The 27,701-nt window shown below is 35.7% G+C and overlaps 1 protein-coding gene across 1 annotated transcript; it reads right to left on the bottom strand.

The window, feature by feature from the left end:
• Positions 1 to 204: 204 nt before the first annotated feature.
• On the bottom strand, positions 205 to 26,638 carry LOC140755122 (uncharacterized). The gene is made up of 15 exons (XM_073090324.1): positions 26,498 to 26,638; positions 15,921 to 16,012; positions 15,025 to 15,172; positions 12,979 to 13,066; positions 9,801 to 9,982; positions 9,201 to 9,391; positions 7,812 to 7,924; positions 7,278 to 7,443; positions 6,645 to 6,874; positions 3,442 to 3,576; positions 2,909 to 3,020; positions 2,460 to 2,578; positions 1,844 to 2,073; positions 1,239 to 1,422; positions 205 to 805 (listed from the first exon to the last, which is right to left on the bottom strand). Exons 2-15 carry the CDS (start codon positions 15,949 to 15,951, stop codon positions 659 to 661), a joined length of 2,076 nt encoding a protein of 691 aa, XP_072946425.1. The 5' UTR covers positions 15,952 to 16,012; positions 26,498 to 26,638; the 3' UTR covers positions 205 to 658.
• Between the last annotated feature and the right edge of the window lie 1,063 nt (positions 26,639 to 27,701).

The following is a 27,701-nucleotide window of genomic DNA, read 5'->3' as shown; positions in this document are numbered from 1 at the left end:
GCCTTCCTTAATACCTTCCTAATAACCATTATCTAGAAATTAATCTAAATTACTATTGTAACTCTATTCTTACATATTTAATTAATTTATTTATTATTCTCTTCCAAAATTCGAGGACAATCTGCCTGGCAGAGACTAAAGTAGTCTAATATGAAGGTTTTCATTTCAGAATCTATCAAAATTCTCTATAACGAATTTAGGAATCTGTAATAGTACATGGTAATGCACCTAACCTCATGTGACCATAGCACCTAAGACATGAAATCTAATGACGTTGTGGTCGTCCTACGAGTACTAATACCACCGCTAGGCTCGGGTCTACTCTCACAATAAAAGACCATAGTCCATCCCGCTGTCCAAGTGCGAATTGTTAGACTTTATCTGAGACATACCTGACATACCTTTGAGAACTTTTTTTCTAGAGGTCTGTCAGGAAACCTACACGGTTGTCCAAATGATAATTAATTTCTAATACACACCTAACAGTGAAAAATCAGAAGTGCCTGGGATTCGAGCTTCGGACCAGTCGACGGGCTGAGAAGTCCAGTACAACCACTCGATCTTGGTCGTTCATGATCTAGTAAAAGTACTTTTAAATGTAAAAAGTTTTCTATCTATACTATTCAGGACCCGTTCCAATCATCCTGTTCCTTTAAATTCATTGGAAAGCAAATACCAGAATGAGGATGGGTACAGAGATGACGCAGGCGAGATAGATTGAAGTCCTCGGCTCACACTCAGATATGATCACAAACTGTTCGTTCCACAGGGAATCGTTGTTACGCAGTGGAACTTCCAAGACAACCTGGAAATAATATTCATAAATGAGACTATCGGTATATTGAAAATTCAAGGACCAAGGAAACAGAATGAATGAAAGGTACAAAAAATGTAAGCATTCATTAATAAATAAATATCATAAGCTGCAGTGATCTGCCAAAATAGTGGTTTAGATTCATAGAAAAAATTAGTTATCAAAGAAACATACTTTGTAGGCATAGATGTTTTCGAATTATTGAATTGCGAAATAAAATTAAACTTAATATAAATTAAAAAAAATACATTCTACGAATAGATAATCTCTCTTCTTTGGTAAGTCGGTTAATGTCTGTCTTGAATACACGAACAGTTTTTGCCTCAAATTAAGGTTGATAAAGCAATTATTGTCATAAATAAGATCATATATTTGAGGAAATCCTACTTCTAACTCAATTAGATAAACCAAAATTGTTTTATACCTTTTGACTGGAGAACATGTCGAGCAGCAGATCACACCTCTCCGTACTATTCTTGCACTCTCTTAGCGTGGTCTTCGCCACATCGTATCTCGTCTTCTGGAGATCGAAGCGCGCCTTAATGAAGTTCGTCTGAACCTCGTTCTCAGAGTTGAACACGAAGAAGTAGTATCCATTCGCTGGGACCCTGGAGAAGGATTTAAAGATTTTTACAGATAGAACGTGCCAAGCAAGAAAACAAGTAGTTTATTGAGAAGAAGGGGAAATCTAAACTGGATTTAGTAAAATAAGTCATGGTTCTTTATGAATGTCCTTTATCTATTGAAGACAATATATTTAGTTATTAAAATTCAAAAATTCGTCTAAAGTCGACTAATTCACAAATAGTTTCGTGATTCTGATTGTGAGAAAGTTATGAAATATGATCGTGATTCTCCTAATTCTGAAATCTCAAGGGTGTATTCTACCAATTTGAACTTAGCTAACGCGGTGGATCATGTCCTAAACCTCTTAGTCAGAAAAGTGACCCATTTTCAGTAAATATGACAGTAATGTGTTGACAACGACTGTATTATAAAAAAGCTAATGGTCCACTTATACTAACTAACCTGTAAGTAAGAGCATTAGCTCTTGCAGCCTTCCTAGTGTCATCATCTGTAGCATTCCTCACACAGGAGCTATGAGGAATGAGGGGTAAGTTGAGGATCAGACCCTCACACTCCAGGAGTGCCTCTTCGGAGCTGGAGAAAGACGACCAGTATTCGGAGTTGGACATGTCGAACTCGTTAGTTTCGTTGACTTTGACGTGATGATCTGCGTAACCATCTGGTTCTAGGCCCTGGAAATTGATTGAGAAGTTTTAGATAATTTACATAACATTATACTTTACTGTTACAACATACACTGAATTAAAATAAGCGCGTGATAAGTTCCGCATAGTGCGTAACTGATGTATAAAGTTAGGCAACGTGAGGCGTGGTAAATAGTTGGGATGGGTGACCATTAGTGGTTAATTTTTCGATGAGCTTACACGCTTTGAAGATTACTTATGCTAGCGGTCGGTTGGAGAGTTACTTCTACGGGGCATTTCAATTTGTGCTTTAGGAGTAGCAACACATGTGTTGCCGGCCTTAGACATGTAACCTTATTATCGGTTGTTTAATGTCTTCGGTCAGTGATAATCAGATCTGAGTGCTTATTTGCTAATTCTATTTCATATAATACCTCTTCAGCAGCGTAGTCCCGAGCAACGTCATCTTCGTTTAACTCCTTCTCCAAATCAATGGAACCCAACATAACTTCTCTTCTGTTTCTCGCTTCTTCTCTCGCATCTCTACGTTTTTCTGTAAAATAAATAATAAAATAGTTTTAGTAGCGTTAGTATACTCGTACTATATATGTATATAGCGTTCTGTAGAACAGTAGTGAAAAGTGAATTTCAAATAAAGATCTATATTTTTTTGATACTATAAAGGAATAGAATAAAACAAGTTTAGTGAAACCCCAATATTATGATCCTAATAACACTATATACAACTCAAAATAAAAATAACATAGGAGACTTAAATTAATACGGAAAGCAAATGAACGATTAAATTTTGATTCTTAGGATTTAGAACAATATTGGTACTTTTCTACGTCCTACACTACGTCCTAAACTACGGCCTACTTACGTTGCCTTTGAGGTCTGGTTTTCTCTTCGTCAATAGCTTCAACAAGTATCTTTCTCAGTCTGTCGAGATCTTCTTCTGATCCTATAAGTTCATGTTTCGTTTTATTGGATGGCTGGAAATATAAAAAAAATATACTTTACATATTTTTATTGTAATTCAAATAGATAAAGCTAAAAACGTCAAAAAATGTGGTTTCTTCTAAGGCGGATCGCCTAATATTTAGCATTTATTGTTATAGTGGCCACCGTTATAACCGGCCTCTGTAATAATATAGTGTAGATTTAAATGTAAAATCTACTACGGTTCAAGAGATTAGAGGCCTGTGACAGGTATACAGACGGACAACGAAGGCTTAGTAATACGGTTCGATTTTCACTCTTTGGGTACGGAACCTTCCATACAATCCAATCACATCTTAAGTGGGCACTATCTCCCATGGTTCTACAGTCAATTCCAAGTATAACAAAATCCTCATCGAAACAAGTAATAAATACATTGCTTCCTTCATTTACCGAATTTAAAGAAATAATTACCTGGTCAGTATGTTCCATTCCCATACTCTCGTGTAGTTTCACAAGCACCGCCTTCCCTCTATCTCCTAAAGCCTGTAGTTGCTTGAGAACCTCTTCGAACACTTCTTTAGAACTTGGTTCTTCTGGCTTCGGTCCCTGAAGAAGAACAATACAATTGTAATTTGAACATTACAAGTCTTCTGACTGTATTATGTAACCACGGATTCAAGATAACAAGTGTGACTACAACTTAAAGACGATTTAAAATTATTAGACTTAAATATTCTAATACATCAATTATTATTTAAATAAAATAATTCGATTATGTACGTATATGTAATCTGTTCATTCTAATTCATCTACTAATTTATGTTTGACATTAAATTTGTTGAATCAAACATCAATTTCATGGAAATGACCTGTACACCTATGGGCTAATTTTTAAACAAATTTCAACGGAACTTTTACAAAATGTTAATTTTTGCCTTTATAATGTTTGTACACTTTCACTCAATTTATTTTTACTAATTTGTATGCTAATCCGGAATTACAAACTTTGTATAAATTGAATTCTATATTTTGAATATAATACATCACTGATAATAATAATTTGCCTAATAATCTACTTCTGACCTTGAACAATAGATATAAGCCTCGTGTGGTGTAATGTGTGCAAATAACATAACGTTATATAACTCACGCACACTTGCGAAACTGGTTGTATGAATAAATAAGATAGACCTGATAGACACAATCACCAAAATATTTACAACTCATATAAAAACTTATCTTAGCGCTTATATGCCTAATTCACGTTTTTATTTAGGAGCTACAATAATATTTAAATATTATACTAAATTGTTAAAGACGGGTCGTAAGATTATGATAAGTGTTATGAAGAACATCGGTATAAAAATGATGAGGCATATTATATCCTGAAAAAATATATAAAAAACACGGCGCCTTAAAATATATACCATACCGCTACATAATTTGGACAAATTCAACGACATCTCATATGTTGAAATCCGTCAGCCGTTTGGGCTGTATTACATAATCAGATATATAAACCGCATTCCGGCATTAATTTGAATTAACATCTACAAATATAGAAACAATTCCTTGTCATATTTGATTCATTCTTAAGTAATTCCAAGTGTATTTTTTAAACTGATGTTAATTTTAAAAAGTCTAGGAACTTACACGTATTTGTGACACTTCAATTATTAAAAGTTACCTAAAATCTATATTTTCTTGTTGACGTGTCTAAGATTTTTTTCTTTAATTTGATGTTCAAGTTTAATATCAGACTAAATGTCTAATAGTTGTATATTTACATAACCTGATTCTTAAAACTCAAAAGTGTTGTATCAATCATAATTATTTCTTACAGTTCATCGTTATCTACCTTAGTTTAATTATTATTGGCAAAAACATTATCTTCATAAATCAAGGTTTATAGACTTTTTACTGTAGCAAGAATAATGATTCAATAGATCGGAAGATACAATGCGATATTTGTTATTTTACAATACTTACTGTTATTGGGAAGTCTGCAATAGTCATTGGGAGGTAAAATGAATGACCAACGATCCAAATAAAATCAACTTTATTTCCATACAGTCCAAGGCTACATAATAGAATTATAGTGATAGTCTGATAGGTAAATAGTTCATTTTTATTACATCTATTTCTCCCTTATCAGCAATGTGAAGCGCTGCTTTGTTCCGGTTCAAAGGGTTTGGTAAGAGACAGACCCATAACCGAAGATAAGGAATCTATCTGTTATATAGCGTTGCGAAAATTTTATTATTGAGACGACAGTAACAGATAGTTTGAATGTCACAGAAAAACTGAAAAGTAGATTATTGAGATCGGCCGTAGTCTACATGGTCAAAAAAGAATTTGTGATCGAGCTCAGGCAGAAAGCCAGTCCTATTTGATGTCGAATACAGCTGTACATGAACGATAGTCACTTTTTTATAATATAGGAGTTGCAGACGAGCATGCAGTCCACCCGATGGTAAGTGGCTACTGCCGCCCATGGACAATTGTAATCAACCCCAGATAGGATTAGATATTCCCACCTGAGGTCGACCACAGATGCGCCGCTATACCTGAGGACTAAGCTGGAACGCCTCGGAAAAGTCTGTCTCCCTTACTACACCCTTCAAACCGGAACACAGCAGCGCCTCACACTGCTGTTATTAGGTAGAAATAGGTGTGGCGGTGGTGCCGGCGGAGTCGAACCACAAAGGGTTCTACTACCTTCTTATAAACAAATTACCTGACTGTTAGTATTCCGCTTCAAAAGAATAAAATAGCATAGGTTTACGATCGGTATACCCCTTACCATAGGAAGTTCTTTAATCCACACATTAACTTCATTCCTAATACGTCTTAAATTTCTATAACAAAGTACTATTATGGTAAAGGCCGAATAACCATCACTAATGTACAAAAGTAAATCTACATGCTTTTTAAGATATCGATAACCTATTTCCTTTAGACACGGCTTAATGTACTTAACATTGTGTACCGAACAATATAATATTATCTGAACTACTCTGATAACTCGATAGTTTGTGTAATATTCCATGAAATGGAATTTATAACATTGTTTATCATTTTACTATTTACTTAGTAAGTAATAAATAGATGTCTTATACTTAGGGATATAAAGATAATTTCTAGATTTTCATTATTACGCGAGGAATCAAGATTTACTCAACGTACATAAATGATAGTTACATAATTAGCTATGTCCGAAATATTTGCTCCTGCGATACTTTCTAACGGTGTAATCTGTGGTGTATTAATGAATTTAAAGTTTAAGCTTCCATGAGATACCATTAGAGGGCGTCGTACATACATTTTTTAAATTTGTTAATTGATATTTTGATTATTTTTAGATGAAGGTTAAATCAGCTCATAGCGTTCAAAATTTATCCCAAACACACCATGAAGTCAAATAATAAGTCTCTTCTCTTTATTTTTTAGTATCGTACAAACATCCTTCATATATTCAAATATAAAAATATTTTTATTTGGGATGAACGATGATGTATTAAGCTTATTGACAATGAAATTTCCTTGAATTAAAACTTGTCCTTAAAATAATTATCACGGTTACGTTTGTAAATTGATATGATTGCTAACAGTGTCTTTACATCTGTCTTAACAACAGTCACCTCATTTCCTTCTCAATATACATATTTACCTACCTTTGGTTTATTCTCTGTTTCATTTCCATCAAATTTCACATGTGCTACTCTGTAATTTTCCACTTTGGTCTCCTTATCAACCTTATCATCTATTGGTTTATCTTCTTTGTCACCTCCATCTTTAGACATGGTAACAGTGGCTTTACTCAATTCCTTTCTAGGAAACATATTCGGTCTAAATCTTCTAGTAGTTCTATCAAAAACTTGTGAACTATTATTTCCGTCTAAATCTGAAATTAATATTGTTTTATTAATAACATTGTTTCCAACTTCAATAATTAAGGACGATTTAATACTTATATTATATGAAGTGGTCTTAAAGGGCATTGACTGCTTAAGATTACTTATCCTAGTTCAAATATTGAATAGGGAATTAAAGACAGTGTTTTGTTTCGATTACCTACAACAATTTTAATGTATTTCTGTAAATTTATCATATTTAAGTCATGTTTAATGTTTATGTTTGTTAATTTGTATAGTGATTTGTAATCAAAGCATTTTAAATATGCATTTAAACTCAGTTCTAAGAAAAAATACATACATAATTAATTCGTTACTTTTACTGTTATATCAACTAGCATAACGGTGGTTTAAAGGGCTAATTAGAATACTAACTTAATAAACTATTCTAACCTTTAAAGGAGAGCCATCTCCTTTCATCCCTATCAACATTAGTATCCCGATAGCGATGTAACTCTGGCACTTGCATAAGGTGGGATGGTACCCGATAATTCTTCAAAGCCTCTAATTTAGCCGCTTGGCGTATTGCGTGGAGACGCTCCAGGATCTCTCGTAGTTCCTACAGATTATAAAGATTGTAAAAAAGTCGTCAAATTGTATGTTTTTCTGGCATTAAGTGAAGCTATGAGTGTGAAGCAAAATGTAACGAAACATAGTGAAGTAGAAGCGAAGCGAAGTGGCATAAAGTAAAGCAAAGTATGTACATATGTGAATGTAAGAAACGAATGCACGTGTAAGTAGAAATGTAATCAAATTAAATTGAAATTAAAATTTAAATTAAGGTAAAATATCTCGCTCATTTCAAACTTTGCGGACCGCTACTATTGCCATCTTATCTCTATAAATCAATATGCCTTCTATTGCAATCTTCTATGATCATTGGTTAGGCTAAGAATAATTAAGGCATTGTTGAATGCGAACATGTACCTTAGGATCATGGTCTGTGACATCAACAGCTGGTACACTATCGGAAGCTGTGAGATTTGTTTTCTGGTTGGGATCGTGGAAGCTGACTCCTGCTTTGTGACGTTTCATTGTTTCTGTAATATTGTTATTATTAATAATTACGGTAATATTATTAATTATTATTGGTGTGGTGACGGTATATATCACCATATAAAATATTTAAAAATGGTTAAACCCTCTGTGGTTCACATATATATCTGCTTAATAACAGCAATGTTAAGTGCTGTTATGTTCTGGTTTCAAGGGTATGGCAAGAAAGGCATACTTTTCCGAGACATTCCAGCTTAATCGAAGAAGAAACAGTTAAATTTCTTCGCAAAATCTGAATTCACAGTAACAACAAGTTATCAAAACGAATGTAAAGAAATGAAAACAGTAGAAATTTTATTAGTCACTGAAACAATATTCTGAGTAGAGGACAAAACGAACATGATAATTGAATCTTATTTGTCATGTGCTCTATTGCTAACAAATTAGTTTAATTGTATACATTATGCACTGACAATGCTTTAACAAATAGTTGTCAGAAAACAAATATTGCTGTAGTGTTGTTTGTGTGCGTCTGGATACATTGCCAAGATTAAAGAATATACTGTTCTGTATATTATAGAAAGTAGCACACATGCAGTCTATCTGATGGTAAACTGACACTCCCTCCCGTAAACGTCTATGGTCAACTCCAGATAGGATTAAAGTTCTGTCTGAGGTCAGCCACAGATAGTATCCCGGAGGACTAACATTCTTAATAAAATTTTAACTTTTATTCAATCCATCCAATATTTTGGACCAAAGATCGAAATTTAATACTCATAATAGGCAGTAATTGTCAAAACTTTTTGCGAAAAAAGATCCTACAACATCGATTTATAAATTCTCGATACATTGATAACATCATATAAATATTTGAGGTCTGCGATATGAATATTTATATTTATATCGCTTATTTCACAATCATGTATATCTAGTTTGTAAGGCAATAAAAGTGGCTGATTTATCTACGAAATTGGACCACAAATCATTATTTTATTATAACATAGGAGTAGCAGATAAGCATGCATTTCTGATAGTAAGTGGCTACTGCCGCCCATGTATATTTATAAGCAATCCCAGATAAGATAAGATTCTTACCTGAGGTCAACCACAGATGCCCCACTACCCCTGAGAACTAAGTTGTAAGTAACTAACGAGCCTGATAAGTATGTTTCCCTTACCACCCTTCAAACCAGAACGCAGCAGCGCTTAGCACTGTTCTTATTCGGAAGAAATAGGCAGTGGTGCCGCGAAGTCGTACCATAGGGGATTCTAGCACATTTTACAATCTCTAAAATCTTCATTATTTTTTTAACTCACCAGGTCTATTAGCCTTCCCATCATCTTTCTTCAATTCCTGTTCCTTCTCGAGGAATGTAGTTTTGGACAGCAACCCGAGTTTGTAGGCTTCTTTGAGTTCATCCAACTCCTCTGATGAATCGTCTCCGATGTACGCGCACTCTTGGAGATGCTTGTATCCTTTTATCATGATTAGTGATGCCCCGGGCCAGCTGTTTGGAAGGATATCATTAAAATTTTGAAGGATATGTCCAAGAACAGTAGTGATATATAAGCAGTAATAGCCTAATTGTTATGAAACAAGGCCTCTTAATCGAGGGGTCAGAATTACAAAACCCAGGCACGCACCTCTAATTTTTCAAAGCTGTGCGTAGTATAAATTAATTATCACTTGCTTAAACCGTGATGGAAAACATCGAGAGGAAACCTGCATATCTGAGAAATCTTTAAAAAAACTTTTCAAAGGTATGTGTAGTCTACCAATACACGTGATCAGCGCGGTGAACTATGGCCCTATCCTTTTCATTCTGACGGGAAACCCGCGCCCAGCAGTAGAACGTTAATAAGTTGATGATGAAGATGATGACTTAACATTCTGCACAACAACGTCCTCAAACAAACCTTACACAAGCAGACACGGTGACGGTGGACCCCTTCAGTAGGTAGAACCCCCAGTACTCCTTCATATCATCTTGGAGCTCGAGCTGCCTGGTCATGGACACTGGGACCAATTCTTGTTCCAGCTCCGGAGGTCCTGGCACCACGAAGGCGTTGAAGGTCGTGTTGGACTTTACCACTTGGCGCTGTGAAGAATATTTTTAATATATATTTTTTATAATATAGGGGTAGCAGACGAGCAAGCAGTCTACCTGATGGTAAGTGGTTACCAGTCATGGGCATCAGTTAAGATTAAATTCCTACCAGCGGTTGGCTACAGATGCGCCGCTACTCCTGAGGACTAAGCTGGAATGACTCGGGAAGGTATCTCTCTCTTACATATTTATTACACCGGTCACCAAAACATCAAAATGTGCATGTAATTAAATAAGCGGCCCGATATATGACAGGTTGGCTGATATAAGGCATTCCCTGTATTACTGATAAACATTTTTGTGTTAATTGCCATTCAATTTCACACGAAACGTCAATTTTCACGTTATTTTTATATAAGGACTAAATGAGTATAATGCAAGTATAAATATATTTAAAAAGAATAATGTCATTGAACCTTCGATATTTAGACCTAGATAATGTAATCTAAATTAAGAAAATTGTATCGAAAAATTGAACAGAAAACAGTTATAGCGGGTACAAAATACAGGTCTGTGGTTATAACCATTATACATGACGAAGTCTTTCTTTTATTCGTTTTGGTTTGACATACCCCAGGTTTGTATTCCATGCACCTTTGATATTCCAAGTTATAAAAGAAAATATTTTTTTATAATATAGGAGTAGCAGACCTGCATGCAATCCACTTGATGGTAAGTGGCTACTGCAGCCCATGGACATCTGTAATCAACCCCAGATAGCATTAGATATTCCTACCTGAGGTCAGCCACAGATGCACCGCTACCCCTGCGGACTAAGCTGGAACGCTTCCGAAAAGTATGTCTCCCTTACCACACCTTTCAGAACGGAACACAGCAGCGCTTAACGCTGCTGTTATGAGGCAGAAATAGGTGTGGCGGTGGTGCCGCCGGAGTCGAACCACAAAGGGTTCTACCACCTTCAAACATCATGAGAAAACCTACATCTAATAGTTCTTAAAAAAGTGATCAGAGTTGTGAGATATCTACCAATTCGCACTCTGGCGGCGGTGAGTACTAAGGTCTAAACAGCTGTCACTCTGACAGGAAACCTGTGCCCAGCAGTGGGACAAAGCAGACGCCGAATAGAAAACCTATATCAATTTTCCCAACAAAGCATTTTCTATTTTCCTCGAATACTAGTCAAATAGTAGTCGCTTGTCATATAAGATTAGTTGACTTAAGATAACGTCACTATCTAAAATATATGTATTATGTACAAAGAAGTGCGTGTGACATTTTTATAAGCGCTGGGAAATATGAAAATGTACATAAAATTCGCGAATTCTCTAGATAATGAGAAACATGTATATTCAACGCGAAATGGTTTATCTACACACGTGTAAAATCTCAACAAACAAACACTTAGTACACATATCAATGTACTTATACAAAGAAATAAAATCTAAGTCTGGGTAAAAAGTTTTCATGTCAATGAAAAACATTTTTAGGGATCCGTACCCAATGGATAAAAACGGAACTATTACTAAGCCGCCGCTGCCTGTCCGTCTCTCACAGGGCTCTAACTATTGAAGCGTAATATATAGACTAGACTTTGAACGTGGTAGAACCTTGTGTGGTTCGACTCCGGCGGCACCACCGCCACACCTATTTCAGTGTATACGCAGTGTTAGGCGCTGCTGTGTTCTCGTTTGAAGGGTGTGGTAAGGGAGACAGACTTTTCCGAGGCGTTCCAGCTTAGTCCTCAGGGGTAGCGGCGCATCTGTGGCCTGCTTTAGGTAGGAATATCTAATCCTATCTGGGTTTGATTACAGATGTCCATGGGCGGCAGTAGCCACTTACCATCAGGTGGACTGCATGCTCGTCTGCTACTCTTATATTATAAAAAAAAAAAAAAAAAAAAAAGGAATATCTAATCCTATCTGGGGTTGATTACAGATGCCCATGGGCGGCAGTAGCCACTTACCATCAGGTGGACTGCATGCTTGTCTACTACTCCTATATTATAAAAAAAAATGTATATTAAAAGGTTTATTAAAAGGTCGACCACACCTAACGCTCAACTTGGATCAGTTACCATATCATTTTCAACCCATTACTGTACCACTGCTGGGCACGGGTCTCCTCTCAGAATGAGAAGGATTAGGCCATAGTCCACCACGCTGGCCAAGTACGTATTGGTAGACTTCACATACCTTTGAGAACTCTTTTTTTAACTCTCAGGTTTCATTACGATGTTTTCCTTTACCGTTAAAATGATAATTAATTTCTAATACGCAAATAAATATCAAAAATCAGAGAGGCATGCCTGGGCTTTGAACCTCGGACTCCTCGATCAAAGACCGAGTTTCTACCACTTGGCTATTACTACCATATCAAATGCTTACATAACTAAATAATAGAACGATATTAGACCGACCGATAACAATATCTCCATGTCATATAGTATATCTTGAATATTTTATCTTTATGTTGGCTTAAGCGATATGGGAGTCTCTCGACCGGCCTAATTTTAATACGCACTTGCGTTTATATAAATATGCCTGTAACTACGCAAATAAGCCAGAAGTTTAGTGGTATATTGGGCTCATCGTTATCTGGGGTTCCAATCTCGAACGCACCCCACCACTAGAATATAATTTATAGGTGGTAGAACCCTTTGTGGTTCGACTCCGGTGGCACCGCCGCAACACCTATTTCTGCCTCATGACAGCAGTGTTAAGCGCTGCTGTGTTCTGGTTTGATGAGTCTGGTAAGGGAGACATACTTTTCCGAGGCGTTTCATCTTAGTTCTCAAGGGTAGCAACGCACCTGGGGCTGAACTCATGTAGGAATCTTATCTGGGGTTGATTACAGATGTCCATGGGCGGCAGTAGCCACTTACCATCAACTGGACTGCACAGTATTTTTTATAACATTTATAACCAGTTTTAAAAAATAAGGTTAGTCTGTAGATTGGAAAATATAGTGCCTATAAACCAGTGCAGTTGTAAATACCCTGCAAAATATTAAGCGGAGTACACACCTACCTGACACCATAGGGGTGAGATCTTGCTGTCAATAAGCCTCATGTCTGTCATACTCATTGGGTACATCTGACCAGAGAAGACCCGGTATCTGGAACAAATAAAATATTATTTGTCATTTTTAGGGTTCCGTACTCAAATAATAAAAAACGGAACACTATTACTGAGTGTCTGCTGTCTGTCCCTCTGTCACAGGGCTCTATCTCATGAACCGTAATACATAAACCCCATATATTTTATACAGAGTATGTACAGTATAACGGTAACTGCTACAACAACATCATAATATACTTAAAACATTTTTTTTAAATAAATGGGAATCGCCAGACAAGAAACCGATAATTTGCAACATTTTTCGCTTTATCTATTGAACCTTAATAGGTAGACAGTTCAAATTATTACAATACATTTACTCCTTCAAGTTTTATTTATTTTTAGTATTCGTTGTTATATTGTAAATATTTCAAATCTATTACGGTTTAAGAGATAGAGCCCTATGACAGACGGAGAGACAGCGGCGACTTAGTAACAGGGTTTCGTCTTTACCCTTTGGCTACGGAACTAGACTATGTTCTAGTCTAGTGAAATAAAAATCACTTAGTAACAAGAAGTTTATTGCACGGCTGTCTAAACGTAAATTGAGAACCTCTCAATACAATTTGCATTTCCGTTCCCTTAATTGAAACTAATTTATCTTTTTTATGTTACACAAATCACTACGTATATTCTACTTGATATTATTTTGATATGGTCATTAATCATTCATTAATCTATTACTCTAATTACAATTCATAAATAGAATGCGTTCGCATGTTTGCCAAATGTCGACAAATTTAAAATGTGGATTGAACATTTTATACTTGCTTTGTGTATGCTTGCATGTACTTTATCCCTGTAGTTCCGGGACAAGAATAGGGCTATGGTATCCTCTGCCTGTCGTAAGAGGCGACTAAAAGGGGGCTTCTGGTGTCGTGGGTGGTAAGAGCGGGAGCCCGAACCACCCGGCCAACGGCCCCGGGAAGGACGGCGATATATATGGTCGCTTACCGTCGTACGCACCAGACGATGCGCCGAGCGTTAAGCTCACCTGGGCGGACCCCGACGGGGCAACGCGCTAAGAGGACTCCGGTTGCGTTCCTTTGGAGATGCCGGAGTCCACTACGCAGCGCCGAGGACGGCCACCGGGGGGGTTTTAGTGCGGTAAAAGTCCCTCATAACCCTGTGTCGCTCCTACGGCATCGGGTACCCTTTGAAGGTTTCCCCCAAGTGAACAAAAAAAAGGCTTGCATGTACTTGTAGCATAGCTTTTGATCGAGCCTTAGATGATCGAGCCAAACGTTTGTAGATGTTTGAAGTTTGCGGCAAATGTCAAATGTGTGGACAGGGCATTAAGTTTCAAGATAGTGTCGACAAATTGACAATTCGACTTAGATTGATAATAGTACTTTCCGAACCCGAAAATATCATACTCGTAGGTGTTCAGAAAATACTATTTAGATAAATAGAAAGTAGAATTTCTAATCAATTCAATTCTTTATCTGTCAAATCAGTATGTATATGTTTTGAAAATCAACAAATTGTGCCATTAATGTGTCTCAAAAAACAAAAGTATTTTTAAACCTGTAATTTATTTTTAAATTTTTTTTAACTAGTTTTTATTCCTTTTATGTCAAAATACTATAAAAAAATGTAATAATAGTGTAAAAATATTTCAGTATTGCCTTACTGGAGCCACCGCATGCCTTAAATTTTAATGCACTCAAAACTGCGAATTATTACTAGTAGTTAATTAAAAGTATTTGCATTATTTACCACATAATAAATTAATAATAATACATATAATTATTTTTTTTATCTTACTATGAGCTAGTCTACCTACCTGATGTTAAGTGAGATGCAGCCTTGGACAAAACACACTTGCCTAGAAGTAGCCTATTAACCCTTGGCTAGAACAATCTCCGGTAGATTTTATGATTCCTTATATTTTGGGGCACCCTAGCGTGTCATAGGGCAAAAAATTTTAGGGTTCCCAAAAAAATCTCAACTTACCTCATATACAAAGGTATGAATATAAACAGGCTGGGTAGAAAAATCATGAGTATGAGCAGACGGCAGAGTCTGATGGGACCTTGGTAGCAGGTCCGGGAGGCGACGTGGCTGAAATGGCGGGCCGGCCGCACCCTTGTGGCCTGACCAGCTGTGGGCAAAAATAGAAAAATTAAAAAAATCACAACTTTTGACGTGGCTCTGTATAGGATATGTAGAGAGTTCAGGGTTCGATCCCGGCAAGGTAGTGTATCAAACGATAAAAATCACGTAATATCAAATGTCGCTGCCAAATACAGGTCTGTGGCCGCTGCTTTGTATCAATAACCACTCAACTCAAAATTAATTATTCTGTTAAAGATAGTTTAATCCAGAATTGTTCCAAATCGAATCTAATTCCAATCCAAAATCGAATTTTAATGTGTCTTACTAACTATACTGTGGTTAAATAAAACTGTATTTTTTCATTTTTTTTTCTTTTAATAATATAAGAGTAGCAGACGAGCATGCAGTCCACCTGATGGTATGTGGCTACTGCCGCCCATGGACATCTGTAATCAACCCCAGATAAGATTAGATATTCCTACCTGAGGTCGGTCACAGATGCGCCGGTACCCCTGAGGACTAAGCTGGAACGCCTCGGAAAAGTCTGTCTCCCTTACCACACCGTTCAAACCGGAACACAACAGCGCCTAACACTGCTGTTATTAGGCAGAAATAGGAGTCGAACCACAAAGGGTTCTACCACCTTCAAATATTAATTAATATTTTAACTTCATTTATTAAACCTATGTTCATTAAAGATGTCCATGGGTGGCAGTAACCACGGCTATAAAAAATCTGGGCTACACGCACATAAGCCCGCGTGACAAGAAAGGTTCTAATAACTAGATACAAACCTTCTAACGGTACTAATTCTTGTGGATCCATGTTTGTGCAGGATCACATCGCTGGCACATTCAGTCATCCCAAAGATCGGTCCATGTTGAACCTGTTATAGAAATAACATTTAATTTGCAAGTCTAATTCTTGTCACGGATCTAGCACGTGTTGATATGTTGGATAAACATTATAATACAGTTCGAACGGTTTTATATATTTACATACTAATATATGTGGATTATAGTGGATTTTGTATTAAATAAAATAATAAAAATTAATAAATAGTATAAATGCAAAAGTGATTCTATGTTTTAGGGTTACAGGACCTCAAAGTATCTATTTTTAAGAAATGTAATATAGAGATAATTAACTGTGTAAGTCAATAATAAATATGTTAGCATCTACAATTTATCAAATGAAAACCCGACTGATTAAAATTGTAGCGTATGTTACTCCCACGATTTAGACGAATCTTACACCACCTTATATGTTAAAATCCGATTAGGCTGGAGGGCGTGTAGAAAATGAGACATACATACATACATAAGCTCTAAAACATTATCCCTTGCAGTAAAAAGAAATCTAAGTCTATGGTTTAAGGATTAAGGAATAACGAAGAATTATTTTTCAAATATTTGTTTTTGAGGAGGTAACATGGGGTTGAATTATAATGCACGAAGGTACTTTTAGTTTATTTTCGATGGTATAAAATGAAAAGCTGCAATAACAACACAATACAGAACGAATTTGTTATCTACAATCATACAATACAATTAATACAATAGACAGATTATTTTTAATTGATTTTCTGCGTTTTTATTACGGGCAAATTATCATAAAAACAAATATAATAAATAATAGAAAAATAAAAGTTATAGCTAACTATTAGTCTTTACTAAAATTATTAATCATAACGATAATGGGTAATTAATCATGAAGAATATGCGTTTGAACTAAATACCCATTATTAATATTATTAGTTAGTATTATTATTATTATTTAGTAGTGACTTATAAGTCACTAATAAATAAAAAACGCCTGTTAAATTCGTCATCAATATCAGAAAGATAAATACCCCAATAATAATATCTTATATGTCAGCATAAATTTTCAACGCATGTTATATAAGTCTATAATAAATATATTACCATCCACAACTTATGAACAAATCAATAAATATCCCAAACACATGTCTTATAAGTCAGTGATAAATTTCCAATGTACGATAAGTAAGTCAATCATAAATAATTATATTGCCACCCAAAGCTTATAAACATTTACAGAAGTAGCCCAAACACATGTCATGTAAGTCAATGATAAATTAAACATGTTATGTATGTAAGTCGATAAAATGTCACCATCCATAACTTATAAACATTTAATAAAGTAGCCCAAACACATGTCTTGTAAGTCAACGATAAATTAAACATGTTATGTATGTAAGTCGATAAAATGACACCATCCAAAACTTATAAACAATTTAATAAGTAGCCTAAATACATGTCTTGTAAGTCAACGATAAATTAAACATGTTATGTATGTAAGTCGATAAAATGACACCAACCATAACTTATAAACAATTAAATAAGTAGCCCAAACACATGTCTTGTAAGTCAATGATAAATTTCCAATGCATGTTAACAAAGTCAATAATAAAGATCAGAACTAATAAATAATTAAGTACGTCAAACACATGTTTGCCATGTGTAAGTCAGCGATAAATAAAATAAAATGTCACCTTTCATAAGTTATAAACAATAAATAAGTAGCCCAAACATGTCTTCTAAGTCAGCGATAAATGCCAACACATGTTATGTAAGTCAATAACAAATATGTTAACGAACATACTTATCGTATGAAGCCATGTTTGAGAGTAACGTTTGTAATAGTTTGTATACAAATAGATATCAACTTGACACGATCGTAACAGTGATAAAATTCCATTACGAGTTGTATAGGAAAATCAATAATGATACTCAATGGTAAATGAAACTAATGGTTTGTGCAATGATTTGAGAATAACATCACGATAATATAATATACAGAATAACAATAAGATTGTTTTAAGAAATTGCAGTCCATTTGATGGCAAAGTAGTAACTGTACCTTTTTTATAATATAGGAGTAGCAGACGAGCATGCAGTCCACGTGATGGTAAGTGGTTACTGCTGCCCATGGACATCTGTAATCAACCCCAGATAGGATTAGATATGCGTACCTGAGGTCGGCCACAGATGCGCCGCTACCCCTGAGAACTAAGCTGGAATGCCTCGGAAAAGTATGTCTCCCTACCTACTAGTGCCTACTACTACTAGGGTAATTTACCTACTTAAAATATTATTTATTAGTTATTTTTGTGGTAAATAGTGAAGCCCTCGGTGGTTCTTTTATTCTATTTAACTAATAACATGTGATCCGCTTGTCTTTGAGAACAAAATAAAATTAAACGAAAATCGTATATTTGACTCTAAATAACGAGAAAACCTTATATAGAAAAAGAAATTACTAATCGCCAATAAACCAACTAAAAATAATTGACAATTAACTACAAATTATTTTAATAAACAATTGAGAATTACAAGTGTTTGAAATAAAAGATTTGATTTCACGTTATTGACAAAAATTCATTTACGAAAAAAAATATATTTATTACTGACTTATAACAATAAAATTATTCATTCTATCACTAATATCATTACAAATACTCTTTCCACAAAATTAAATATTTTCTACACAATCAACGAAAACCAGGATATATTTATATATTTTGAAACGAACGAAGTTTACTAAAATAATTTTACTACTTGAGACGTCAGGAATTTTACTGAAATTCCGTCGTAATTTCGAATGCGTGTAAAATCAATTGTACAAATACCTTTTATATTGGCTCGGGGCCAAAATCACATTAATCCCACAGCCAAGGCCAGGGTTATCAGCTAATCCAAACGGATATTGTAAACGAGGCAGTTACCTAGTGGATTAAAATTCGGTCCTACGAGGTTCAAGGTTCGAAACCGACGAAAAATTTAATTTTTCGAAATTATGTGTATGAGTAAATGATAAATTAATGATTGCTCTAACGGTGGAGAGATATAGAGTAGCGGCCTAATGGGCGTTTTTCGCTGTGAAAAATGTCAAAAATTTCGTCTATAATTAAGGTGTATTGAAGGTAATAGAACCCTTTGTGGTTCGACTCCGGCGGCACCACCGCCACACCTATTTCTGCCTTATACCAGTAACAGCAGTGTTTAGCGCTGCTGTGTTCTGGTTTGACGGGTGTGGTAAGGGAGACATACATTTCCGAGGCGTTCCAGCTTGGTCCTCAGAGGTAGCGGCGCATCTGTGGCCGACCTCCGGTACAAATATCTAATCGTATCTGGAGTCGATTACAGATGTCCATTGCGCGGGAGTACCCACTTACCATCAGTGGACTGCATGCTCGTCTGCTACTCCATATTATAATAATAAAAAAGGTGCGATAGAAGTCTCTGTGGACTCCAGCGGCACCACCGCCACACCCAATACTGCCTAATAACAGCAGTGTTAAGTAAGGGAGACATACTTTTCCGAGACATTCCAGCTTAGTCCTCAGGGGTAGCGGCGCATCTGCAGTCTACCTCGGATAGGAATCTAATCTTATCTAGGACTAATTAGATGTCCATGGGCGGCAATGACCACTTATCATCAGGTGGACTGCATACTTGCCTGCTGCTCTAATATTATTAAAAAATCTTCTTCACGCTATAATTAGAAGTCGCTGGTCGAACCACGCTTCTACCAACTTTTTGTATTCAGTAAGCTAAGATCCAGCTAAATTTTTATATATAACAATAATAATACCTAATAACTTTTATTTTGAGCGACTGATGACTCATATTTGTTAGTATTACAGTATGCTTATTTCCTATGTTAGTACCTAATCTAATCTAAACTTATACAAAATATCTGTGTCGTCTCTGAGGTCCGTGGTCAACATAGTCCAAGGTATTTAAATTTGAACACTCGTTCTAATTGCACATCATTATATACTTCATCGTAAGAGGGTATTACTGTTTATTCGTACAGTCAGCACACAATTTGATTACAATATTTATCTGAGTATCGTAAACAAACGTGAACATATTGAGGATCGCAGACATGTGAACTTGATAGCGGTCGTTAACCTGTATGTTGATATGTGAGCGAAAGAGATGGAGATATGCCCTGGATATATGTGCGAAAGAGATGGGGATATCTCCTGTTATCATTCGAAAGAGATGGGGATTTCTCCTGTTATATGTGCAAGAGATGCAGTTATTTTCTGAATGTTACAGGAATGAGAGAGTAAAGGTAGAGCCCTTTATATCGACTTTGGCATCTATTTCTACCTTATAACAGCAGTGGTAAACTACTGTATTTTGGTTTGACGAGTGTGATAAGGGTTGCCAGCTATTTTCTTTGAAAAAAAATCTTACAAAAAGTCCGCAAAAATTTAGCGAACAAAATATAATTAACGTATCTTTCTATGACATATATTATCATTATCATCGTTATTGTCATTCTATAGTACATATATTTAGTTTTTTATATAAATAGCAGATGAGCAAGTAGTCATATAATAGTAGCTGGCTAGTGCTTCCCCTGGATAAGATTAGATTATACCTGAGGTCAGCCACAGAGTTTTTTTTTTTTTTTTATAATATAGGAGTATCAGACGAGCATGCAGTCCACCTGATGGTAAGTGGCTACTGCCGCCCATGGACATCTGTAATCAACCCCAGATATTCCTACCTGAGGACTAAGCTGGAACGCCTCGGAAAAGTCTGTCTCCCTTACCACACCCTTCAAAACGGAACACAGCAGCGCTTTACGCTGCTGTTATTAGGTAGGAATAGGTGTAGCGGTGGTGCTACCGGAGTCGAACCTCAAATGGTTCTACCACCTTTTACCCACAGATGCACCCAGGTAAGGATTAAGCTGGAATACCTTGGAAAAGTATGTCTCCCTTACCACACCCTCAAACCAGAACACAGTAGCGCTTAACACTGCTGTTATGAGGCAGAAATAGGTATGGTGGTGGTGCCACCGGAGTCGAACCACACAGGATTCTACCTTTACCTTTATACAACGATTTACACCTTTTTCCATAATATATACTAAAATACAGACTTGGCTAAAATACAGTACAATACTTTATTGATATAGGGTTGCCACCCATTTTATAATTAAAATCGGTGGCAACCCTAATTACTACCCTCTTAAAAACCTATAGCCTGTATGTATTCTACTCTATAAGTCTAGTTTCGTGAAGAGTAAAATAATTAATAGTTTCCTTATCACTTCGGATTCGAAGCATGAACCATTAGTAATACACGTGTTTTAATTTATTATCACTGTTTACGAGGTATCGTTAATGCGACGCCATATTAAATGTAAAACTTGTCCATGTATTATAATTAATTTGTAAATCAATTATTACATACGGTTTTTATTCAATGCATATGTATGTTATTGGTTATGACTTATATCTTATTCACTCGTCATCTACCCATTGTTGTTCCACTGCTGGCCACGGGTCTCCTGTCAGAGTAGGGGATTTAGGTCATAATCCACTGCGCTGACCAGTGCAGCAGTTACGGATTATTAAAGTTCACACAGCTCTAAGAACATCTGTGTTTAACTCACAAGTGTGTAAATTTCCTTACGATTTTTTCCTTCACCATTTTAAAGGCCGTTTAAGCAGGCAATCATTTTTAATACGAACACAAATTTGAAAAATCAAAAATCAGACATACGTGCCAGAGATTCGAACCTAGGACCTCCGATTGCGAGTCTGTCGATGCCGGCTTCCGATATACAGCAGTGAACTTATAGGAGTTATTAAATATTAAATCGATTTTTGGAACAGCCTGTATATGCTTATCACAGTTGACTGTGTTACGTCACATAGTAGATGTCCGTTGCCACACTGTCTGGGTATGATTATCACTAAACCAACTGGACTCAATTGCGAAGCCCTATATTTATTATCTACGTCAATAGTTATCCCTTCGTAAGGTACAGTAATATTGCCAGAGTATAAAGTCCACCTACATTCTTTTTTTAAATTTTTATATTATACGAGCTTTTGCCCGCGGATTCGCTCGCGTTACGAAGTAATATTTTCATCCCCTATTTTATCCCCTTGGGGGTAGAATTGAGCGGATGCCTACGTCATAACATCTACCTGCATGCCAAATTTCAGCCCGATCCGTCCAGTGGTTTGGGCTGTGCGTTGATAGATCACTATGTCAGTCAGTCATCTTTGAGTTATATATATTTAGATAGGAATAGTTAACGAGCATGCAGTCCACTTGATGGTTCACATATAACTTACAAATATCAAAATATATTAATGAATTTTGTTTTTGGATATCTGCCTAGCCGAGGTTCGAACCTGGAACCCGTTTTTTTATGAGAGTTACTCGGAGACTGCCGCGGTAAAGCTATTGCATAGCATTTTTTATGCTATGAAAACGCTCAGAAGGAATTCCAGAAATACAATATATTCTTCCATAATCATCAACATTTACATTAATACATCTTTATCCACTATTTTATCATATCTCCATTATATAAGACATTGCAAATATCAGCTGACATTTCATAACTCCAAGCAAGACTGAACATTCTAAAATATAAAATAGAAAAGTATTTAATAAGTGACATAAAGTATTAACAACCAGCAATATAAATGGATCAATGCGATGTGCCTGTGACATTTGGCCGAATGTTACAGGTACATCGCATTTTTCATTAATAAATGCACTTTGTTTATTCATATTATTATTTAAAACACTTTGTACACAAATTATTTGTACCATAAATCATAATGGCGTTTAGATTTTGTGCTGTCAAGTCTGTCAGTTGTCAGTTGTTGTTGTACGTTTAAAAATAACAAACACTCTTTTACGTTATTTTATCAATCCAGAATTCAACATAGCTTATTTTGATAAAACATATTATTTGTATAATATGGTAATATAATTTTGAATTTTATAATGGGAATATAAAATATACTTCACGCAATTTTAAGATTTCTGCACGGATTATAAAAAAATGTGTATTACTGCCATCTGTGTTCAAGTTGACGAATTAAGGTTATCAAATAAAATAATAAGGAATGTAAAATAATACTTTATTCAGTTATATCCATATTTTTCTATTGACAGTCAACAACTCGTTTGCCTGGAGACTTGATATCCAACAGTCCTCCACCGCTATTTTCACTTACACCACCTGGGGCGCCGGCAGCATTTGGTCAAGGTGACGGCGCACCAGTATGCCATTTTCAGTTCTGACTTCATAATGGAGTCTACCTAATCTTCGGATGACGACTCCGAACTCCCATTTAACTCTTGGGTTGGTGTAACTGCGGACTTGTACCTTATCACCTTGTCCGAACTCCTGCGTTGGCGGTGCATTGTAATGTAATCCGGATAGTGGAGCGGATTTCTTAAATAAGGCATGCATATAGGTTCTTACCTCTCTGCCGAACATTAACTGATAAGGTGATAACTCTTTTGTATTAGGTGTACGTCTCAAGCGTGCCTTGACAGTTAACAGTTTATCAAATAAACTTCCGCTCTTGCTGATATAAAAGAACATTCAGGTATTAGCCGATTTTTTTCTTTTTGTACATTCAAAAATTTAAATTTTAGCTTTGTATATATTTCTTCAAATTCGTACCTGTATTTTATTTCCTCTTCTAAATTTTCTTCTTCTGTAAGCCATTCAATTTTTTCTTGAATCGCGTAGAATTTGTTCAAATTTTCTTGTAAAGAATTCAGTCGTATATTTATTTCTTCAATGTTAATTTTTTCTATTCCCGAAATGTAATTTTCGGTTCGTTTCATTAACCCACGTAATGTGGCTCGTATTTCCTTATTGTTTTTTAGTTCATTCGACATCTCGTCGCCAATATCAAATAAAATAATAAGGAATGTAAAATAATATTTTTTTCAATTATATCCATATTTTTCTATTGACAGTCAACAACTCGGTTGCCTGGAGACTTGATAGTTGGATATCAAGTCTCCAGGCAACCGAGTTGTTGAAAGGTGTTACTTATTTTCGTTACGGAATTTCTCGATTCGGTCGCCGCGCTCAAAGCCCGCGATAAAAGCTATGCAATAGCTTAAAAATCAACGGGTTGCACTCCGGTAGTGCCGACAGAGGTAAAAACTTTGAAAGATAACCTGAATAATAAAATGGAATAAATAAAAAATGAAGCGGACCCCATTGACATATTTTTTCTTTACTGACACCGGATGACATCTTGACTTTTGCAGTTTGTTTTGCCGTCTTACGAATTTTCGATCAGGCCACGTGTCCAGACGAGCTTTACATTTTTTATCCATCACAAAAAAGTGCATACGCCGCTAAAGAAGTTTTCACATCAAAAATGTGGAAACACGTTTACAATTATATAAAGAAAAATTGCAAAATAAGGAATTTATTCAAAAAATAAAGTGCCATTCAAAGTGTCAAGTTCATTTGCAAATAATTAATTGCTGAAACACACATTCATTCAACTTATTACTACCACTGTCATTCAAATTGCTGACAAGTGTCTGTCAGCATTTCAACTCACTGTCTGTCAGTCTTAAGCAAAGATATTAATATAGGGCTATAGAGCGGACATTGAAAGATTTTCTTTTTTATATTCAATGTGTAGCCGTGATATCCTAGTGGCTAAGAAACGCGGCCTGATCGAGGGGTCCGAGGTTCAAATCCCGAGCACGCACGAGCACCTCTGATTTTTTAAAGTTTTGTGCGTAATAGAAGTTAATTATCACTTGTTTAACGGTGAAGGAACCCTGCGTACCTAAGAAATCTTAAAAAAAAACAAAAGTTTTCAAAGGTATGTAAAGTCTACCAATTCGCACTTGGCCAGCGCGGTGGACTATGGCCTAATCCTTCATTCTGAGAGGAGACCCGTGCCCAGCAGTGGGACAGTAATGGGTTGATGATGATGATGATGATACAATGTATAGGTATAATATAGAAGTAGCAGACGAACATGCAGTCCACCTGATGTTAAGCAGCTACTGCCGCCCATGGACATTTGTCGACCCCATAAGATTAGATTTTCCTAGCTGAGGTCATAGATGCGCCGCTACCCCTGATACTAAGCTGGAATGCCTTGAAAAAGTATGTCCCTTACTCTTCGAAACGAGTCTTAGAAGGGCTTAGGTTATCGTCTATGGCGCTGACGAGTGTGGATTTGTAGATAAACCTTTGAAAGGTTTTAAGGACTCTCATGTGTATAGGTTTTTCTTTACATAACATCGAAAATTGGAGTTGCCGTGGATTGGAACCTCGGATCCCAGATTAAAATGCCATATTTCAACGTCGAATTGTTTACTGCTATCAATATGTTATGATCATTTAGATTAAATGGTATTTTGGTATTTTAACATGGACTATATTTTAAATCCAAAATTTTTCATCCTAAATTTGTGTTTACTTCAACTGCAAACATATTACATACACTTGACTTGTAGATATAAGCACATAATTTACATAACATTTGTACGAATATTTGCACAAATATATCACAACGTGTATACGTTAACGAAGTCTCGAATCGAAGTCAAATATAACGACTTAAATATCTATATAGTACAAGTGGTGCCCGCGGCTTCGACCGCATTTTAAAGAAATAATATGATATACATAAAATGGAAAACTTGTACCTGCATTGGAATGACAGTGCCATCTGTCGAAAATTGGTCTTACCAACTCCCAAACCCTCGTGGGCTCTTGGACAACAACTTTGCTAAAGATCATCACTTGATCAGATGCATAGTTTCCGATTTTATAACTACTTACGAATTAAAAATTAATTAAAAAAACCTTTTCCCACGGACTAAATTGTGAATCTAAACCATTCTCAAGTCCCCTTGAACACACACAACAAATTTCATCAAAATCAGTCCAGTCGTTTAGGAGGAGTTCATTGACATACACACGCACATAAGAAATATATATATAAAGATTTTGCAATTGTTACTATATCAAGTAGCAATAGACAAGAATTAGAAACCGCGAACCTAATCTCTCGTTATTTATAAACAAAAAAAAATACAAAATTAAATTGGATTGCATTTCTTATGGAATCAAGTTAGTAATAATTGACTATTAAGTTTAAATTTAACAGAACTGTCGCTCGAAGAAGTAGGAACATAGTACATATATTATGTCAATTGTCATAAATATTATGATTGATGTCTCATATTGTTGCAAAATTAAATTGTGGTAGATTTAATGAAATGTATTAAGTAAAACTGATTTACCAATATGTTTTTAATGAGAATTGTTCCTTATAATAAATATATTATTAATACAGTAGATAATATATAGATTTATTCAATTCTACACAAATCTTATATGATTAATATCAGATCATATCTTCGCAACATGTAATTCTTGGAGAGTTCTTATAAAATAAATAATGTAGTTATTTTATATGAATATTGTTATAAATAAATAAATATTATTATATTCCAAAAATATAGTTACCAAATAAATCAAAACCACGCGGAAACTCATAAAAATAAAAATAAAAACTTACTACGTTTTACTACGTATTTCTCAAAATACCGGTCAACGACACTTAGAAGACCAACTTCACACAACACTATTCTACTCAAAAACTAGTGCAAAATAACACAACGAATCACGTTTATTAATAACACATGCGTTTGACACGACAGTTCGGCTACAACTGACTATTATCGTCAATTTCTTTATCAGACATATTATTATAACAAATTCTAATTGTGTGTAACGAATCCGTTACAATAGTGGTGGTTAAACTAATGAGGATTAGATTAATTATGATATTTTTTAAACGTAGTTAATTTCGCTGCTACTTATAATCGCTTCTGTACTTTTTTATAATATAGGAGTAGCAGACGAGCATGCGTTCTACCTGATGGTAAATGTTTACTGTCGCCCATGGACATCTGTAATCATGTTAGGAATAGATATTCCTACCTGAGGTCGATCACATCTGACCCTTGAGGATGAAGCTGGAACGCTTCGGAAAAGTATGTCTCCCTTACCACACCCTTCAAACCAGAACACAACAGCACTTAACACTGCTGCTGCTGTTATTAAGCAGAAACAGGTGTGACTTTGGTGTCGCCGGAGTCGAATCCAATGAGGTCTAAAGCCTCTCAACCTACTTGAGGTCGGCCACAGACGTGCTACCCCTGAAGACTAAGCTGGAACGCCTCGAAACAGTATGTATCACCTTGTAACCACAAAAGTTTTGTTCCTTATACTTGCAACGCATATATTTGCGACAAGGAAGTATGTTTTAATAATCTGCGCATTAAAATAGCGGTAAATACGTAATGACCTTATTACTGATTTGCGAAATTAAGCAACACTGCACGCGGCCTGTAGTTTGATGGGTGTCCACTAGTGGTTTTATGCGCTACTGAAATTCGGAGGCCATGTTAAGCACTGATCAGGTTTTCAAAGTTGCAGGCATTTATGAAGGTCTTTGTAGAAGGCTTTATGGGCGCTTTGGTAACAGGTAGAGGGTTTTAAAACCTTTAGGTCAACATACATTTACTACCTTTACAATATGAAGGTGGTAGAACCCTTTGTGGTTCGACTCCGGCGGACCACCGCCACACCTATTTCTGTCTAATAACAGCAGTTCCGTTTTGAAGGGTGTGGTAAGGCAGACATACTTTTTCGAGGTGTTACTCAGGTAGGAATCCTATCTAGGGTTGATTACAGATGTCCATGGGTGGCATTAGCCA

The sequence above is a fragment of the Epargyreus clarus genome, unplaced genomic scaffold (genome assembly GCF_041222505.1).
Source record: "Epargyreus clarus isolate Ecla_fem2 unplaced genomic scaffold, WU_Ecla_fem_2.2 ptg000032l, whole genome shotgun sequence".
NCBI lineage: Eukaryota > Metazoa > Arthropoda > Insecta > Lepidoptera > Hesperiidae > Epargyreus > Epargyreus clarus.
This window is presented reverse-complemented; position numbering and strand designations above follow the sequence as displayed.

Excerpts from the sequence above, each read along its gene's own strand:
- LOC140755122 (XM_073090324.1), bottom strand. The coding sequence starts at position 15,951 with ATGGATCCACAAGAATTAGTACCGTTAGAAG. Across the intron at positions 13,067-15,024 it reads TTCATACCTTTGTATATGAG|ATACCGGGTCTTCTCTGGTC; the intron begins GTAAGTTGAGAT and ends TATTTGTTCCAG. Across the intron at positions 7,444-7,811 it reads TCACAGACCATGATCCTAAG|GAACTACGAGAGATCCTGGA; the intron begins GTACATGTTCGC and ends TATAATCTGTAG.